An 18,879-nucleotide genomic window follows, 5' to 3' on the forward strand; every position below is an offset into this window, starting at 1 on the left:
CAGAGTGGTCGAGGCATCGGAACTGCATTTTGAGCCGCTCAATAATAGCCCAGATAACCTCATTGACCTCGTTACATCGGATCTCTGCATCGGTCACTGATCTCTACATTGGCGCCATTGCCAGGTTCTAAGCGGGTACCCCTTATCCCCCCAAGAGCCATCCGGCCATCTTGGGGTGTCTCTCGGAGATGCTGTGTATATCCGAATGTTCCAGGATGTCGCTGTCGTGCACAGGCCCTGGGAAGCGTGCACACACGTGCATGATCTTGAGGTGGTTGTCGCACTCGAGTTGGACGTTCAGGGAGTGGAACTCCTTCCTGTTAATGAAGGGCGCTCCCTGATGCCCCGATGCGAGCAATGCGACATGCATGCCATCTACTACCCCTGGGCCTAGGGCATCCCGTCAATGGCAGAGAATCCTGCTGCCCAGGCATCCTGTTGGGCTTGGTCCAGCTCAAAGTTTATATAGTTAGCTGCCCAGGCAAACGGACATCCATGATTTTAAGGATGCATTTGTGGGCTGTTGGTTGGGGTAAGTCCCTGCTCGAGCCCTGGAATGATTCTGAGGCGAAAAGGTTCAGAGCTGCAGTGACATTGACAGCCAAAGGGTACGAGTATCCTCCTCCTCCCCCCACGGGGTGCCAAGTCCGCCAGGACATGGTACAGGTGCCGCATCGTCCATTTGTTGAGGCAGAGCCTCCTGCCGCACATGCTGTCCGTCATCTATTTGAACGACCAATGATGCCTAACACCTTGGGCCTTCGCCGGCTTCCCTCTCTGTGTCTCTGCCTGGCCTGATAGACATCCATGTCCTCGGCGATTGGGGCGGGCACCTATACATAGGCCGCCACCTCGAGCCTCTACTGATGCTGCTGCCGCTGCCTTCTCCGGCATCTGGCAGCCTGGCCTGCCAACAGAAACCCGAGGGTGGCTTCCGCGGGGTCGAAGGTATCATCCATCCCATATAATATCTGTAAGGAATTGACAAAGGTGAGGGCCTCCAGCCCGGTCCCCCATGGTGCCCATTAAGCCAACCCCCCCAACACACACACATACACACATCCCTTGCCATGTCCCCAGAGTGCCGTCCAATATGCCCTGCATTCACACTCCTGGCCGCAACGGGAGCCCCCCCGGCATCAGAGCCTGTACCCAAGACACCCCCTGGTAACGACCGGGCATTGGGTCCCCCCTGGTGCACACACCCACCCTTTGGTGCAGGCATGCTCCCAGTGCTAAGGCACAACTCTTGGATGTCTGGATGTTGGCTTCTGCCTTTGTGGTGTTAAAGCGTCCGCTGTTCAGGCAGGGTGTCCAGGTGTCACAGTCTGGTTGGAATGCAAGGCAGTAACTCTCGTCTGCGACATGGAACGTCTACACACATGAATCCACTTGGGGGCTGTGAAGCGCTCCCATTACTACAATTGGCAATTCCCTATTAGCAATGGCCTTCTGCTGTGTGCTCGGAGGCCGCCATGGTCAGTTGGGGTCAAGGCTGGTGGGGGGAGACAGATAGGCAGTAGATGGAGCTTCCCCCCCATTACAGGTACAGATGATCCAAGGGTGCAATGATGGACTCACAGGGGCTGGGACACCCACCCCCAGCCCCGGGACCATCTCCCGACTGAGGCCACCCCTCCCTCAAGCAAGAGCACAACGAGACCGATAGATCGCTCCCACCATATTATTATCTGCATCCTAAGCTGAGAAGTAGTTATGTTTATCTTAGGATGCAATAATACTGACTATCAGCTACCATCCATAATATTTGTGACAGTAAGCACACCCTGCAGGCAGCTTTATTGCATAGGAGGTTTCTTATACACTAAATACATGTTACGGATGTAAATAAAGGAACAGTTTCAGGTAAAGTTTTGATATAAAGGAGACTTGGAACCACAGAGTCAAACAGCACAGGAACTATTCAGCACGCCATGCCTGTGTTAATTCCTTGAACGCCACCTTCTGCTCTTTATTTATTTTTAACGCCTATATAGTTCCAGGTCAAGGTGGTGTATGGTTTGGAGGAAAACGTGCAGATGTTGCCGTTCCCACGTAGCTGCTGCCCTTGTCCTTCTAAATGAAGGTTGCATTCCTGGGTTTAGAAAGTGAGGCTGAAAGAGCCTTGGTGAGTTGCTGCAGTGCATCTCGTGGATGGTACAGACTGCTGTCAATACGCTGCGGTTCCAGTTTCCATCATAAGAATCCTTGTCCTCAGCAGCTTTGGTCCAATCCCTGTCCGTCACATACCATCAGGATCAGATTCGGGAATGTTTTGAGCTATAGATAGTTCTTTTTTTTGTTGTTAATTTGGTGTGTTGACTTGTCTGACTGAATACTCCTTTCCCTCATTAATTAAAGGCATGATTAGGAAAGTGGGAGCACTTTCCTGGTTCAGTTAAGGTGTGAATTCGGGCAGAATTCAGAAAGGGTCCAACCTAAAACTGAAGCAAAGTGGATTCTCGCTTCACTTCATTCCAGAGTCTGGTCAGACCTTCACACTGCCTATAAAGTTTAACATGGGTACAAAGGGGACCCTGCTTCACGATGATGCTAGAATTGCTTGAAGAATACTGTGGTATCTGCAAGGAGCCTGGACTAGACCCTGTGGCTTCCTGACAATTAGGATTAAGTTTCAGCTCCTGATGAATGAGGAATGCACTGTTATGCAATTTTTATAAAAATGGTCTTACAATTAGATGCTAACGAAATATCAATAGTGTTGGATAATGATGTGTTGAACATGAACGTCTTCAATCAATTATTCATGATGAAAAGTAATGATGTGTCTATCTTTCCTCTACAGAACTGCGAGTCATTGATTAGGCCCTCAGCTTTCAAGCCAGTTGTCCCCAAAAATTTTCACTCCATGCAGAACCTCTGTCCACCACAAAGCAATGGAATTATAGACAGCAGGAAAAGCCTTAATGCTCATCATACCAGTGGCAACAGCCCTTCAGGTGGGAGAGTTGGATTGGACAAGGCAGGCCACGGTAGGACTATAAACCATGGTGGAGGTATGTCTGATTCTGGCCGCAACTCACTGACCAGCCTTCCTACCTATGGAACGGGCTACAGCCAGCATGTTGGACCAATGAGTGCTTCCACAAGCCACATCAACCGTCTAGGAACTTCGTACGGCGAGAGAGGAATACTGGGCTATAATGGAATATCTACCTCTGATAGTGGACGGTCTTCCAGTAAAAGTGTGGCGTCGTTCAACAAACTCAATCACATGCAGGAAACGCTAGCATATCACTCGCCATCTAATGATGATATCATTCAGGACCTTGAAGACCGTTTATGGGAGAAGGAACAGGAAGTTCTTCAGATGAGAAGAAGCCTGGACAAGAGTGAAGCGGCCATAGTGCAAGTCTTTGAGGAGAAACAGAAGATATGGGAGCGTGAGATGGAAGACCTCAAGCAGAATTATGCAAACAAGCTCCAACAGGTATCCAAGAAGGCGCAGAGAGCTCAGCAAGCCTTACAGCTTCAGATCTTCAAGCTCCAACAGGAGAAGAAGAAACTACAGGAAGATATTGGACAGCTGCTGCAACAGCGTGAAGAACTGGAGAAAAAATGTATGACTTTCAAGAAAGAGCAGTCCGAACTTCTGCCCAGACTGGAAGAGACCAAATGGGAGGTAAGGGACAGTTATCCTGAAAGTCCTATTCTGATTCCAATGAGTTCCCATTTTATGTTCACTCACACGGTACATTGCCCCCAGCAGAAAGAACCATCCACCATGTCTCAGTAAGTGCTCTTACTCTTTAATCCGTCCTGATACAATATTAGTAACTGAGAATGCTTAATGCATGGAATGACTACATAGGCCATGTAATCACCAATCAAAGGCAAAACACATTGTGGGACTATAAGAGCAAGAGTTAGGCCATTTAACTCCTCGGGTTTGCTCTGCCATTCAGATAGACTCACGAATACCTCACCCCAATTGGCAGCCTTAACTCCACATCCCTTGTTACAGTTCACCCTTGCACTCTTTGAATGTTTGCCATTGTCTATCCACCATCATCCGTTGAAATAATGTTCCCCAATCCATCAAAGCTAATCCGTGCCTCATGCTATCATTGTTTCCTTTATTTAGATTCAGAACCTTAGTCTCAGAATCAACTACTTAATTCTCCATCTTGATGAGGAATTCTATCTTATTATGGACGTTCATCCCCAAGGGGCTTCTCACAACTAGATTGTCAATGATTCCGTTCTCATTTCGCAGTACCCATTTTAGGCTGGCCTGTTCTCTAGTTGATTCCTCAATAATAATAATCTTTATTGTCACAAGTAGGCTTACAGTAACACTGCATTGAAGTCACTGTGAAAAGGCCCTAGTCGCCACATTCCGTCGCCTGTTCGGGTACACAGAGGGAGAATTCAGAATGTCCAATTTACCTAACAGCACGCCATTCGGGACTTGTGGGAGGAAACCGGAGCACCCGGAGGAAACCCACGCAGAGACAGGGAGATTGCGCAGACTCCGCACAGACAGTGACCCAAGCCGGGAATCGAACCTGGGACACTGGAGCTGTGAAGCAACAGTGCTAACCACTGTGCTACCATGCCGCCATGTATTGGTCCAGGAAACCATCCCGTATACACGCCAGGATTTCCTCCTCGACAGTATTGTGGCTAATTTGATTTGCCCAATCTATATACAGATTAAAGTCTCCCATAATTACCAATGTTCCTTTCTCGCATGTGTCTCTAATTTCCCGTTTAATGCCATTCCCTACATCACCACTGCAGTTTAGGTGTGTATATACAACCTCCACTCACAATTTTTGCCCCTTGGTGTTTTTCGACTCGACTCATACAGATTCCACATTGTCGGAGCTAATATCCTTCCTCACTTAATTTCCTCTTTAAGCAGCAATGCAACCCCACCGCCTTTTCCTTTTTGTCTGAGCTTCCTAAATACTGAATGCCCCTGGATGTTCCATTCCCTTCTCTGGTCACCCTGCCTGCAGCCATGTCTCCATAATCCCGACTATATCATACCTTTTTGCATCAATTCATCAACTTTGTTGCAAATTCTCCACGCGTTGAGAAGCAAAGGGGCAAAAACCATTTGTAGGGGTGGTATACAGACCACCAAACTGCAGTGGTAATATTGGGAATAGCATTAGACAGGAAATCAGAGATGCATGTGAAAAAGGAACATCTGTGATTATGGGTGACTTTAATCTACATATAGATTGGGTGACTCAAATTAGTCACAGTACAATAGAGGAGGAATTTCTGGAGTGTGTATGGGATGGTTTTCTGGACCAGTATGTTGAGGAACCAACAAGGGAGCAGGCCATCTTCGACTAGGTGTTGTGCAAATGAGAAAGGATTAGTTGGCAACCTAGTTGTGAGAGAACCCTCGGGGATCAGTGACCATAATAATTCTTCATCATGGTGGATAGTGAGGTAGTTGATTTTGAGACCAGGCTCCAGAATCTCAGTAAAGGTAACTATGATGGTATGAGGCATGAGCTGGCTATGACGGACTGGGAAACATTACTGAAAGGAAGGGCAGCGGACAGGCAATGGCAGGCATTCAAGGAACGAATAGGTGAACTCCAAATGTTGTTTCTTCCTATTTGGCACAAGAATAGAAACTGTGGCCAAACCATGGCTTACAAAGGAAATTGGGGATAGTAATAGATCCAAAGCAGAGGCACACAAATTAACAAGAAAAAGCAATTAGACCTGAGGATTGGGAACAGTTTAAAATTCAGCAAATGCAGACCAAGTGATTGATTAAGAAGGGGCATGTATAATTTGAAAGTAAACTAGCGGGGAATATAAACACTGATTGTAAAAGTTTCTGTAGGTTTGTAAAGAGAAAAAATTAATAAAAAGGTACGTAGTCAGGTCCCTTACAGTCAGAAACTGGGGAATTCATAACAGAGAACAAAGAAATTGAACTAAATTCCTCAAAGGGAGACAGGAAGAATATACCGGAGGTTCTGAGAAGCCCATGTTTTCACAGAGGAGCTGAAGAATTTGGTATTAGTAAATAAATAGTTTTGGGGGAAAAAATGGGATTGAAGGTGGACAAATCTCATTTCTGATAATCTTCATCCCAGAGTATTTAAAGAAGTGGCCCTAGGAATAATAGATCCATCGGTGGACATTTTCCAAAACTCTTTGAACTCTGGATTGGTTCCTTCAGATTAAAGGGGAGTGAATGTGATCCCGCTATTCAAAAAGGAAGGTTGAGAGAAAACAGGGAACTGTAGACCAGTGAGCCTAACGTCGGAAGTAGGGAAGTTGCTGGAGTCCATTATCAAGGGTTTCAAAGCACAGCATTTGGAAAGCCGTGGTGTAATCAGATAAAGTCAGCATGTATTATTGAAAGGCAAATCATGCTTAACGAACCTGCTAGAATTCTTTGAAGATGTAACTAGTAGAGTTGGCTAGGGAACCATTTATCCCCTGGCTCCTCTCTCAGTCTCACCCTATTATCCCCGGCTCCGCTCTCAGTCTCGCCCTTTTATGCCCGGCTCCTCTCTCAGTCTCGCCCTTTTATCCCCAGCTCCTCTCTCAGTCTCGCCCTTTTATCCCTGGCTCCGCTCTCAGTCTCGCCCTTTTATCCCCGGCTCCTCTCTCAGTCTCGCCCTTTTATCCCCGGCTCCGCTCTCAGTCTCGCCCTTTTATCCTCCGGCTCCTCGCTCAGTCTCGCCCTTTTATCCTCCGGCTCCTCTCTCAGTCTCGCCCTTTTATCTCCGGCTCCTCTCTCAGCCTCGCCCTTTATCCTCCGGCTCCTCTCTCAGTCTCGCCCTTTTATCCCCGGCTCCTCTCTCAGTCTCGCCCTTTTATCCTCCGGCTCCTCTCTCAGTCTCGCCCTTTTATCTCCGGCTCCTCTCTCAGTCTCGCCCTTTTATCTCCGGCTCCTCTCTCAGCCTCGCCCTTTTATCCCTGTTTCCTCTCTCAGTCTCGCCCTTTTATCCTCCGGCTCCTCTCTCAGTCTCGCCCTTTTATCTCCGGCTCCTCTCTCAGCCTCGCCCTTTTATCCCTGTTTCCTCTCTCAGCCTCGCCCTTTTATCCCTGTTTCCTCTCTCAGTCTCGCCCTTTTATCCTCCGGCTCCGCTCTCAGTCTCGCCCTTTTATCCCCGGCTCCTCTCTCAGTCTCGCCCTTTTATCCTCCGGCTCCACTCTCAGCCTCGCCCTTTTATCCCTGTTTCCTCTCTCAGTCTCGCCCTTTTATCCTCCGGCTCCTCTCTCAGTCTCGCCCATTTATCCCTGTTTCCTCTCTCAGTCTCGCCCTTTTATCCTCCGGCTCCACTCTCAGTCTCGCCCTTTTATCCTCCGGCTCCACTCTCAGCCTCGCCCTTTTATCCCTGTTTCCTCTCTCAGTCTCGCCCTTTTATCCCCGGCTCCTCTCTCGGTCTCGCCCTTTTATCCTCCGGCTCCACTCTCAGTCTCGCCCTTTTATCCTCCTGGCTCCGCTCTCAGTCTCGCCCTTTTATCCTCCGGCTCCACTCTCAGTCTCGCCCTTTTATCCTCCTGGCTCCGCTCTCAGTCTCGCCCTTTTATCCTCCGGCTCCACTCTCAGTCTCTCCCTTTTATCCTCCGGCTCCACTCTCAGTCTCTCCCTTTTATCCCCCGGCTCCACTCTCAGTCTCTCCCTTTTATCCCCCGGCTCCACTCTCAGTCTCGCCCTTTTATCCCCGGCTCCTCTCTCAGTCTCGCCCTTTTATCCTCCGGCTCCACTCTCAGTCTCGCCCTTTTATCCTCCTGGCTCCGCTCTCAGTCTCGCCCTTTTATCCTCCGGCTCCACTCTCAGTCTCTCCCTTTTATCCCCCGGCTCCACTCTCAGTCTCGCCCTTTTATCCCCCCGGCTCCTCTCTCAGTCTCGCCCTTTTATCCTCCGGCTCCACTCTCAGTCTCGCCCTTTTATCCTCCGGCTCCTCACTCAGTCTCGCCCTTTTATCCCCGGCTCCTCTCTCAGTCTCGCCCTTTTATCCCCGGCTCCTCTCTCAGTCTCGCCCTTTTATCCTCCGGCTCCTCTCTCAGTCTCGCCCTTTTATCCCCGGCTCCTCTCTCAGTCTCGCCCTTTTATCCCCGGCTCCTCTCTCAGTCTCGCCCTTTTATCCCCGGCTCCTCTCTCAGTCTCGCCCTTTTATCCTCCGGCTCCTCTCTCAGTCTCGCCCTTTTATCCCCGGCTCCTCTCTCAGACTCGCCCTTTTATCCCCGGCTCCTCTCTCAGTCTCGCCCTTTTATCCTCCGGCTCCTCTCTCAGTCTCGCCCTTTTATATCCCGGCTCCACTCTCAGTCTCGCCCTTTTATCCTCCGGCTCCTCTCTCAGTCTCGCCCTTTTATCCTCCGGCTCCTCTCTCAGTCTCGCCCTTTTATCTCCCGGCGCCACTCTCAGTCTCGCCCTTTTATCCTCCGGCTCCTCTCTCAGTCTCGCCCTTTTATCCTCCGGCTCCACTCTCAGTCTCGCCCTTTTATCCTCCGGCTCCTCTCTCAGTCTCGCCCTTTTATATCCCGGCTCCACTCTCAGTCTCGCCCTTTTATCCTCCGGCTCCTCTCTCAGTCTCGCCCTTTTATCCTCCGGCTCCTCTCTCAGTCTCGCCCTTTTATCTCCCGGCGCCACTCTCAGTCTCGCCCTTTTATCCTCCGGCTCCTCTCTCAGTCTCGCCCTTTTATCCTCCGGCTCCTCTCTCAGTCTCTCCCTTTTATCCTCCGGCTCCACTCTCAGTCTCGCCCTTTTATCCTCCGGCTCCTCTCTCAGTCTCGCCCTTTTATCTCCCGGCGCCACTCTCAGTCTCGCCCTTTTATCCTCCGGCTCCTCTCTCAGTCTCGCCCTTTTATCCTCCGGCTCCTCTCTCAGTCTCTCCCTTTTATCCTCCGGCGCCACTCTCAGTCTCGCCCTTTTATCCTCCGGCGCCACTCTCAGTCTCGCCCTTTTATCCTCCGGCGCCACTCTCAGTCTCGCCCTTTTATCCTCCGGCTCCTCTCTCAGTCTCGCCCTTTTATCTCCCGGCTCCTCTCTCAGTCTCGCCCTTTTATCCTCCGGCTCCGCTCTCAGTCTCGCCCTTTTATCCTCCGGCTCCACTCTCAGTCTCGCCCTTTTATCCTCCGGCTCCTCTCTCAGTCTCGCCCTTTTATCCTCCGGCTCCACTCTCAGTCTCGCCCTTTTATCCTCCGGCTCCTCTTTCAGTCTCTCCCTTTTATCCTCCGGCTCCACTCTCAGTCTCGCCCTTTTATCCTCCGGCTCCACTCTCAGTCTCGCCCTTTTATCTCCCGGCTCCACTCTCAGTCTCGCCCTTTTATCTCCCGGCTCCTCTCTCAGTCTCGCCCTTTTATCTCCCGGCTCCACTCTCAGTCTCGCCCTTTTATCTCCCGGCTCCTCTCTCAGTCTCGCCCTTTTATCCCCGGGCTCCACTCTCAGTCTCGCCCTTTTATCCTCCGGCTCCTCTCTCAGTCTCGCCCTTTTATCTCCCGGCTCCTCTCTCAGTCTCGCCCTTTTATCTCCCGGCTCCTCTCTCAGTCTCGCCCTTTTATCTCCCGGCTCCACTCTCAGTCTCGCCCTTTTATCCCCCGGCTCCACTCTCAGTCTCGCCCTTTTATCTCCCGGCTCCACTCTCAGTCTCGCCCTTTTATCTCCCGGCTCCACTCTCAGTCTCGCCCTTTTATCTCCCGGCTCCACTCTCAGTCTCGCCCTTTTATCCTCCGGCTCCTCTCTCAGTCTCGCCCTTTTATCCCCGGCTCCTCTCTCAGTCTCGCCCTTTTATCCCCGGGCTCCACTCTCAGTCTCGCCCTTTTATCCCCCCGGCTCCACTCTCAGTCTCGCCCTTTTATCTCCCGGCTCCTCTCTCAGTCTCGCCCTTTTATCCCCCCGGCTCCTCTCTCAGTCTCGCCCTTTTATCCCCGGGCTCCACTCTCAGTCTCGCCCTTTTATCCCCCCGGCTCCTCTCTCAGTCTCGCCCTTTTATCTCCCGGCTCCTCTCTCAGTCTCGCCCTTTTATCCCCGGGCTCCACTCTCAGTCTCGCCCTTTTATCCCCCCGGCTCCTCTCTCAGTCTCGCCCTTTTATCCCCCCGGCTCCTCTCTCAGTCTCGCCCTTTTATCCCCCAGCTCCGCTCTCAGTCTCGCCCTTTTATCCCCCCGGCTCCTCTCTCAGTCTCGCCCTTTTATCCCCCCGGCTCCACTCTCAGTCTCGCCCTTTTATCTCCCGGCTCCACTCTCAGTCTCGCCCTTTTATCTCCCGGCTCCTCTCTCAGTCTCGCCCTTTTATCCCCCCGGCTCCACTCTCAGTCTCGCCCTTTTATCTCCCGGCTCCACTCTCAGTCTCGCCCTTTTATCCTCCGGCTCCACTCTCAGTCTCGCCCTTTTATCTCCCGGCTCCTCTCTCAGTCTCGCCCTTTTATCCCCCCGGCTCCTCTCTCAGTCTCGCCCTTTTATCCCCGGCTCCTCTCTCAGTCTCGCCCTTTTATCCTCCGGCTCCTCTCTCAGCCTCGCCCTTTTATCCTCCGGCTCCACTCTCAGTCTCGCCCTTTTATCCCCCGGCTCCTCTCTCAGACTCGCCCTTTTATCCCCCGGCTCCGCTCTCAGTCTCGCCCTTTTATCTCCCGGCTCCACTCTCAGTCTCGCCCTTTTATCCTCCGGCTCCTCTCTCAGTCTCGCCCTTTTATCCTCCGGCTCCTCTCTCAGCCTCGCCCTTTTATCCTCCGGCTCCACTCTCAGTCTCGCCCTTTTATCCCCCGGCTCCTCTCTCAGACTCGCCCTTTTATCCCCCGGCTCCTCTCTCAGTCTCGCCCTTTTATCTCCCGGCTCCTCTCTCAGTCTCGCCCTTTTATCCCCCGGCTCCTCTCTCAGACTCGCCCTTTTATCCCCCGGCTCCTCTCTCAGACTCGCCCTTTTATCCCCCGGCTCCTCTCTCAGACTCGCCCTTTTATCCCCCGGCTCCTCTCTCAGTCTCGCCCTTTTATCCCCCGGCTCCTCTCTCAGTCTCGCCCTTTTATCCCCCGGCTCCTCTCTCAGACTCGCCCTTTTATCCCCCGGCTCCTCTCTCAGTCTCGCCCTTTTATCCCCCGGCTCCACTCTCAGTCTCGCCCTTTTATCTCCCGGCTCCACTCTCAGTCTCGCCCTTTTATCCCCCGGCTCCGCTCTCAGTCTCGCCCTTTTATCTCCCGGCTCCACTCTCAGTCTCGCCCTTTTATCTCCCGGCTCCACTCTCAGTCTCGCCCTTTTATCCTCCGGCTCCACTCTCAGTCTCGCCCTTTTATCCCCCGGCTCCTCTCTCAGTCTCGCCCTTTTATCCCCGGCTCCACTCTCAGTCTCGCCCTTTTATCCCCGGCTCCACTCTCTGACTCGCCCTTTTATCCCCGGCTCCACTCTCAGTCTCGCCCTTTTATCCCCCGGCTCCACTCTCAGTCTCGCCCTTTTATCCTCCGGCTCCTCTCTAAGTCTCGCCCTTTTATCCTCCGGCTCCTCTCTCAGTCTCGCCCTTTTATCTCCCGGCTCCTCTCTCAGTCTCGCCCTTTTATCCCCGGCTCCTCTCTCAGTCTCGCCCTTTTATCTCCCGGCTCCTCTCTCAGTCTCGCCCTTTTATCCTCCGGCTCCTCTCTCAGTCTCGCCCTTTTATCCCCGGCTCCTCTCTCAGTCTCGCCCTTTTATCTCCCAGCTCCTCTCTCAGTCTCGCCCTTTTATCCCCGGCTCCTCTCTCAGTCTCGCCCTTTTATCCCCGGCTCCTCTCTCAGTCTCGCCCTTTTATCCCCTGGCTCCACTCTCAGCCTCGCCCTTTTATCCCCCCGGCTCCTCTCTAAGTCTCGCCCTTTTATCCTCCGGCTCCACTCTCAGCCTCGCCCTTTTATCTCCCAGCTCCTCTCTCAGTCTCGCCCTTTTATCCTCCGGCTCCTCTCTCAGTCTCGCCCTTTTATCCTCCGGCTCCTCTCTCAGTCTCGCCCTTTTATCCTCCGGCTCCTCTCTCAGTCTCGCCCTTTTATCCCCCGGCTCCTCTCTCAGTCTCGCCCTTTTATCCTCCGGCTCCTCTCTCAGTCTCGCCCTTTTATCCCCCCGGCTCCTCCCTCAGTCTCGCCCTTTTATCCCCCCGGCTCCTCTCTCAGTCTCGCCCTTTTATCCTCCGGCTCCTCTCTCAGTCTCGCCCTTTTATCCCCCCGGCTCCTCTCTCAGTCTCGCCCTTTTATCCCCCGGCTCCTCTCTCAGTCTCGCCCTTTTATCCTCCGGCTCCGCTCTCAGTCTCGCCCTTTTATCCCCCCGGCTCCACTCTCAGTCTCGCCCTTTTATCCTCCGGCTCCGCTCTCAGTCTCGCCCTTTTATCCCCCCGGCTCCACTCTCAGTCTCGCCCTTTTATCCTCCGGCTCCTCTCTCAGTCTCGCCCTTTTATCCCCCGGCTCCTCTCTCAGTCTCGCCCTTTTATCCCCCCGGCTCCACTCTCAGTCTCGCCCTTTTATCCCCCGGCTCCACTCTCAGTCTCGCCCTTTTATCCTCCGGCTCCTCTCTCAGTCTCGCCCTTTTATCCCCCGGCTCCACTCTCAGTCTCGCCCTTTTATCCTCCGGCTCCTCTCTCAGTCTCGCCCTTTTATCCCCCCGGCTCCTCTCTCAGTCTCGCCCTTTTATCCCCGGGCTCCACTCTCAGTCTCGCCCTTTTATCCCCCCGGCTCCACTCTCAGTCTCGCCCTTTTATCTCCCGGCTCCTCTCTCAGTCTCGCCCTTTTATCCCCCCGGCTCCTCTCTCAGTCTCGCCCTTTTATCCCCGGGCTCCACTCTCAGTCTCGCCCTTTTATCCCCCCGGCTCCTCTCTCAGTCTCGCCCTTTTATCTCCCGGCTCCTCTCTCAGTCTCGCCCTTTTATCCCCGGGCTCCACTCTCAGTCTCGCCCTTTTATCCCCCCGGCTCCTCTCTCAGTCTCGCCCTTTTATCCCCCCGGCTCCTCTCTCAGTCTCGCCCTTTTATCCCCCAGCTCCGCTCTCAGTCTCGCCCTTTTATCCCCCCGGCTCCTCTCTCAGTCTCGCCCTTTTATCCCCCCGGCTCCACTCTCAGTCTCGCCCTTTTATCTCCCGGCTCCACTCTCAGTCTCGCCCTTTTATCTCCCGGCTCCTCTCTCAGTCTCGCCCTTTTATCCCCCCGGCTCCACTCTCAGTCTCGCCCTTTTATCCCCCGGCTCCGCTCTCAGTCTCGCCCTTTTATCTCCCGGCTCCACTCTCAGCCTCGCCCTTTTATCCTCCGGCTCCACTCTCAGTCTCGCCCTTTTATCCCCGGCTCCTCTCTCAGTCTCGCCCTTTTATCCCCGGCTCCACTCTCAGTCTCGCCCTTTTATCTCCCGGCTCCTCTCTCAGTCTCGCCCTTTTATCCCCGGCTCCTCTCTCAGTCTCGCCCTTTTATCCTCCGGCTCCTCTCTCAGCCTCGCCCTTTTATCCTCCGGCTCCACTCTCAGTCTCGCCCTTTTATCCCCCGGCTCCTCTCTCAGACTCGCCCTTTTATCCCCCGGCTCCGCTCTCAGTCTCGCCCTTTTATCTCCCGGCTCCACTCTCAGTCTCGCCCTTTTATCCTCCGGCTCCTCTCTCAGTCTCGCCCTTTTATCCTCCGGCTCCTCTCTCAGTCTCGCCCTTTTATCCTCCGGCTCCTCTCTCAGCCTCGCCCTTTTATCCTCCGTCTCCACTCTCAGTCTCGCCCTTTTATCCCCCGGCTCCTCTCTCAGACTCGCCCTTTCATCCCCCGGCTCCTCTCTCAGTCTCGCCCTTTTATCTCCCGGCTCCTCTCTCAGTCTCGCCCTTTTATCCTCCGGCTCCTCTCTCAGTCTCGCCCTTTTATCCCCGGCTCCTCTCTCAGTCTCGCCCTTTTATCTCCCAGCTCCTCTCTCAGTCTCGCCCTTTTATCCCCGGCTCCTCTCTCAGTCTCGCCCTTTTATCCCCGGCTCCTCTCTCAGTCTCGCCCTTTTATCCCCTGGCTCCACTCTCAGCCTCGCCCTTTTATCCCCCCGGCTCCTCTCTAAGTCTCGCCCTTTTATCCTCCGGCTCCACTCTCAGCCTCGCCCTTTTATCTCCCAGCTCCTCTCTCAGTCTCGCCCTTTTATCCTCCGGCTCCTCTCTCAGTCTCGCCCTTTTATCCTCCGGCTCCTCTCTCAGTCTCGCCCTTTTATCCTCCGGCTCCTCTCTCAGTCTCGCCCTTTTATCCCCCGGCTCCTCTCTCAGTCTCGCCCTTTTATCCTCCGGCTCCTCTCTCAGTCTCGCCCTTTTATCCCCCCGGCTCCTCCCTCAGTCTCGCCCTTTTATCCCCCCGGCTCCTCTCTCAGTCTCGCCCTTTTATCCTCCGGCTCCTCTCTCAGTCTCGCCCTTTTATCCCCCCGGCTCCTCTCTCAGTCTCGCCCTTTTATCCCCCGGCTCCTCTCTCAGTCTCGCCCTTTTATCCTCCGGCTCCGCTCTCAGTCTCGCCCTTTTATCCCCCCGGCTCCACTCTCAGTCTCGCCCTTTTATCCTCCGGCTCCGCTCTCAGTCTCGCCCTTTTATCCCCCCGGCTCCACTCTCAGTCTCGCCCTTTTATCCTCCGGCTCCTCTCTCAGTCTCGCCCTTTTATCCCCCGGCTCCTCTCTCAGTCTCGCCCTTTTATCCCCCCGGCTCCACTCTCAGTCTCGCCCTTTTATCCCCCGGCTCCACTCTCAGTCTCGCCCTTTTATCCTCCGGCTCCTCTCTCAGTCTCGCCCTTTTATCCCCCGGCTCCACTCTCAGTCTCGCCCTTTTATCCTCCGGCTCCTCTCTCAGTCTCGCCCTTTTATCCCCCCGGCTCCTCTCTCAGTCTCGCCCTTTTATCCCCGGGCTCCTCTCTCAGTCTCGCCCTTTTATCTCCCGGCTCCTCTCTCAGTCTCGCCCTTTTATCCCCGGCTCCTCTCTCAGTCTCACCCTTTTATCCTCCGGCTCCTCTCTCAGTCTCGGCCTTTTATCTCCCGGCTCCTCTCTCAGTCTCGCCCTTTTATCCCCCCGGCTCCTCGCTCAGTCTCGCCCTTTTATCCCCCCGGCTCCTCTCTCAGTCTCGCCCTTTTATCCCCCGGCTCCTCTCTCAGTCTCGCCCTTATATCTCCGGCTCCGCTCTCAGTCTCGCCCTTTTATCCCCGGCTCCTCTCTCAGTCTCGCCCTTTTATCCCCCGGCTCCTCTCTCAGTCTCGCCCTTTTATCCCCGGCTCCTCTCTCAGTCTCGCCCTTTTATCCTCCGGCTCCTCTCTCAGTCTCGCCCTTTTATCCCCGGCTCCTCTCTCAGTCTCGCCCTTTTATCCCCCGGCTCCTCTCTCAGTCTCGCCCTTTTATCCCCGGCTCCACTCTCAGTCTCGCCCTTTTATCCCCCCGGCTCCACTCTCAGTCTCGCCCTTTTATCCCCGGCTCCACTCTCAGTCTCGCCCTTTTATCCCCGGCTCCTCTCTCAGTCTCGCCCTTTTATCCCCCGGCTCCTCTCTCAGTCTCGCCCTTTTATCCCCGGCTCCACTCTCAGTCTCGCCCTTTTATCCCCCCGGCTCCACTCTCAGTCTCGCCCTTTTATCCCCGGCTCCACTCTCAGTCTCGCCCTTTTATCTCCCGGCTCCTCTCTCAGTCTCGCCCTTTTATCCCCGGCTCCTCTCTCAGTCTCGCCCTTTTATCCCCCCGGCTCCTCTCTCAGCCTCGCCCTTTTATCCCCCGGCTCCTCTCTCAGTCTCGCCCTTTTATCCTCCGGCTCCTCTCTCAGTCTCGCACTTTTATCCCCTGGCTCCACTCTCAGTCTCGCCCTTTTATCCCCGGCTCCTCTCTCAGTCTCGCCCTTTTATCCTCCGGCTCCGCTCTCAGTCTCGCCCTTTTATCCCCCGGCTCCGCTCTCAGTCTCGCCCTTTTATCCCCCGGCTCCACTCTCAGTCTCGCCCTTTTATCCCCGGCTCCTCTCTCAGTCTCGCCCTTTTATCCCCCGGCTCCACTCTCAGTCTCGCCCTTTTATCCCCCCGGCTCCTCGCTCAGTCTCGCCCTTTTATCCCCCGGCTCCACTCTCAGTCTCGCCCTTTTATCCCCCGGCTCCACTCTCAGTCTCGCCCTTTTATCCCCCGGCTCCACTCTCATTCTCGCCCTTTTTACTCCCGGCTCCACTCTCAGTCTCGCCCTTTTATCCCCCGGCTCCGCTCTCAGTCTCGCCCTTTTATCCCCCGGCTCCACTCTCAGTCTCGCCCTTTTATCCCCCGGCTCCACTCTCAGTCTCGCCCTTTTTACTCCCGGCTCCACTCTCAGTCTCGCCCTTTTATCCCCCAGCTCCTCTCTCAGTCTCGCCCTTTTATTCCCCGGCTCCGCTCTCAGTCTCGCCCTTTTATCCCCCGGCTCCACTCTCAGTCTCGCCCTTTTATCCCCCGGCTCTCATCTCAGTCTCGCCCTTTTATCCTCCGGCTCCTCTCTCAGTCTCGCCCTTTTATCCCCCAGCTCCTCTCTCAGTCTCGCCCTTTTATCCCCCGGCTCCACTCTCAGTCTCGCCCTTTTATTCCCCGGCTCCGCTCTCAGTCTCGCCCTTTTATCCTCCGGCTCCTCTCACAGTCTCGCCCTTTTATCCCCCAGCTCCTCTCTCAGTCTCGCCCTTTTATCCCCCAGCTCCTCTCTCAGTCTCGCCCTTTTATCCCCCCGGCTCCACTCTCAGTCTCGCCCTTTTATCCCCCGGCTCCTCTCTCAGTCTCGCCCTTTTATCCCCCGGCTCCGCTCTCAGTCTCGCCCTTTTATCCCCCGGCTCCTCTCTCAGTCTCGCCCTTTTATCCCCCGGCTCCGCTCTCAGTCTCGCCCTTTTATCCCCCCGGCTCCACTCTCAGTCTCGCCCTTTTATCCCCCGGCTCCACTCTCAGTCTCGCCCTTTTATCCCCCGGCTCCTCTCTCAGTCTCGCCCTTTTATCCCCCAGCTCCTCTCTCAGTCTCGCCCTTTTATCCCCCCGGCTCCACTCTCAGTCTCGCCCTTTTATCCTCCGGCTCCACTCTCAGTCTCGCCCTTTTATCCCCCGGCTCCTCTCTCAGTCTCGCCCTTTTATCCCCCAGCTCCACTCTCAGTCTCGCCCTTTTATCCCCCAGCTCCACTCTCAGTCTCGCCCTTTTATCCCCCGGCTCCTCTCTCAGTCTCGCCCTTTTATCCCCCAGCTCCACTCTCAGTCTCGCCCTTTTATCCTCCCAGCTCCGCTCTCAGTCTCGCCCTTTTATCCTCCGGCTCCTCTCTCAGTCTCGCCCTTTTATCCCCCCGGCTCCACTCTCAGTCTCGCCCTTTTATCCTCCGGCTCCGCTCTCAGTCTCGCCCTTTTATCCCCCGGCTCCTCTCTCAGTCTCGCCCTTTTATCCTCCGGCTCCTCTCTCAGTCTCGCCCTTTTATCCCCCAGCTCCCCTCTCAGTCTCGCCCTTTTATCCTCCGGCTCCTCTCTCAGTCTCGCCCTTTTATCCTCCGGCTCCTCTCTCAGTCTCGCCCTTTTATCCCCCAGCTCCGCTCTCAGTCTCGCCCTTTTATCCCCCAGCTCCACTCTCAGTCTCGCCCTTTTATCCTCCGGCTCCTCTCTCAGTCTCGCCCTTTTATCCCCCAGCTCCGCTCTCAGTATCGCCCTTTTATCCTCCGGCTCCTCTCTCAGTCTCGCCCTTTTATCCTCCGGCTCCACTCTCAGTCTCGCCCTTTTATCCCCCGGCTCCACTCTCAGTCTCGCCCTTTTATCTCCCGGCTCCACTCTCAGTCTCGCCCTTTTATCCTCCGGCTCCACTCTCAGTCTCGCCCTTTTATCCCCCGGCTCCACTCTCAGTCTCGCCCTTTTATCCCCCCGGCTCCTCTCTCAGTCTCGCACTTTTATCCCCGGCTCCTCTCTCAGTCTCGCCCTTTTATCCCCGGCTCCACTCTCAGTCTCGCCCTTTTATCCTCCGGCTCCTCTCTCAGTCTCGCCCTTTTATCCCTGGCTCCTCTCGCAGTCTCGCACTTTTATCCCCGGCTCCTCCCTCAATCTCACCCTTTTATCCCCGGCTCCGCTCTCAGTCTCGCCCTTTTATCCTCCGGCTCTGCTCTCAGTCTCGCCCTTTTATCCCCCGGCTCCTCTCTCAGTCTCGCCCTTTTATCCTCCGGCTCCTCTCTCAGTCTCGCCCTTTTATCCCCCAGCTCCGCTCTCAGTCTCGCCCTTTTATCCCCGGCTCCGCTCTCAGTCTCGCCCTTTTATCCCCCCGGCTCCACTCTCAGTCTCGCCCTTTTACCCCCCAGCTCCACTCTCAGTCTCGCCCTTTTATCCTCCGGCTCCTCTCTCAGTCTCGCCCTTTATCCCCCGGCTCCACTCTCAGTCTCGCCCTTTTATCCCCGGCTCCGCTCTCAGTCTCGCCCTTTTATCCCCGTCTCCGCTCTCAGTCTCGCCCTTTTCTCCTCCCAGCTCCTCTCTCAGTCTCGCCCTTTTATCCCGGTCTCCTCTCTCAGTCTTACTCTTTTATCCCCCGGCTCCGCTCTCAGTCTCGCCCTTTTATCCCCGTCTCCGCTCTCAGTCTCGCCCTTTTCTCCTCCCAGCTCCTCTCTCAGTCTCGCCCTTTTATCCCCGATTCCTCTCTCCGTCTTGCTCTTTTATCCCCGGCTCCGCTCTCAGTCTCGCCCTTTTCTCCTCCCAGCCCCTCTCTGTCTCGCCCTTTTATCCCCGTCTCCTCTCTCAGTCTTACTCTTTTATCCGCCCAGCTCCTCGCTCAGTCTTGCCCTTTTATCCCTGGCTCCTCTCTCAGTCGCACCATTTTGTCCTCCCAGTTCTACTCATCACAGATACCAGTCTTCAGACAATTTGATTTGTTCCACATAGTGACAAGAAACATCTGAAGGTGCTGGATACTGCAAAGGCTACCTGTCCTGCCAACATTCTAGCAGTAATATTGAATTCATATGTTCCAGACTAGCTGTGCCACTAGTCAAGCTGTTCCACTACA

General features: G+C 54.7%; 1 protein-coding gene across 6 annotated transcripts in view; it reads left to right on the forward strand.

Annotated features, from left to right (window-relative positions):
* LOC140409259 (leucine zipper putative tumor suppressor 3-like) overlaps positions 1-18,879 on the forward strand; it is a 344,557-nt gene that overhangs the window by 310,101 nt on the left and 15,577 nt on the right. For all 6 annotated transcript variants that reach the window (XM_072497602.1, XM_072497604.1, XM_072497605.1 and 3 more), the window contains exon 3: positions 2,807-3,643. In XM_072497602.1, the coding sequence (XP_072353703.1) occupies positions 2,807-3,643 (837 nt within the window). The remainder of the gene's footprint in view (positions 1-2,806; positions 3,644-18,879) is intronic.

Source organism: Scyliorhinus torazame, chromosome 3 (genome assembly GCF_047496885.1).
Source record: "Scyliorhinus torazame isolate Kashiwa2021f chromosome 3, sScyTor2.1, whole genome shotgun sequence".
Lineage (NCBI taxonomy): Eukaryota > Metazoa > Chordata > Chondrichthyes > Carcharhiniformes > Scyliorhinidae > Scyliorhinus > Scyliorhinus torazame.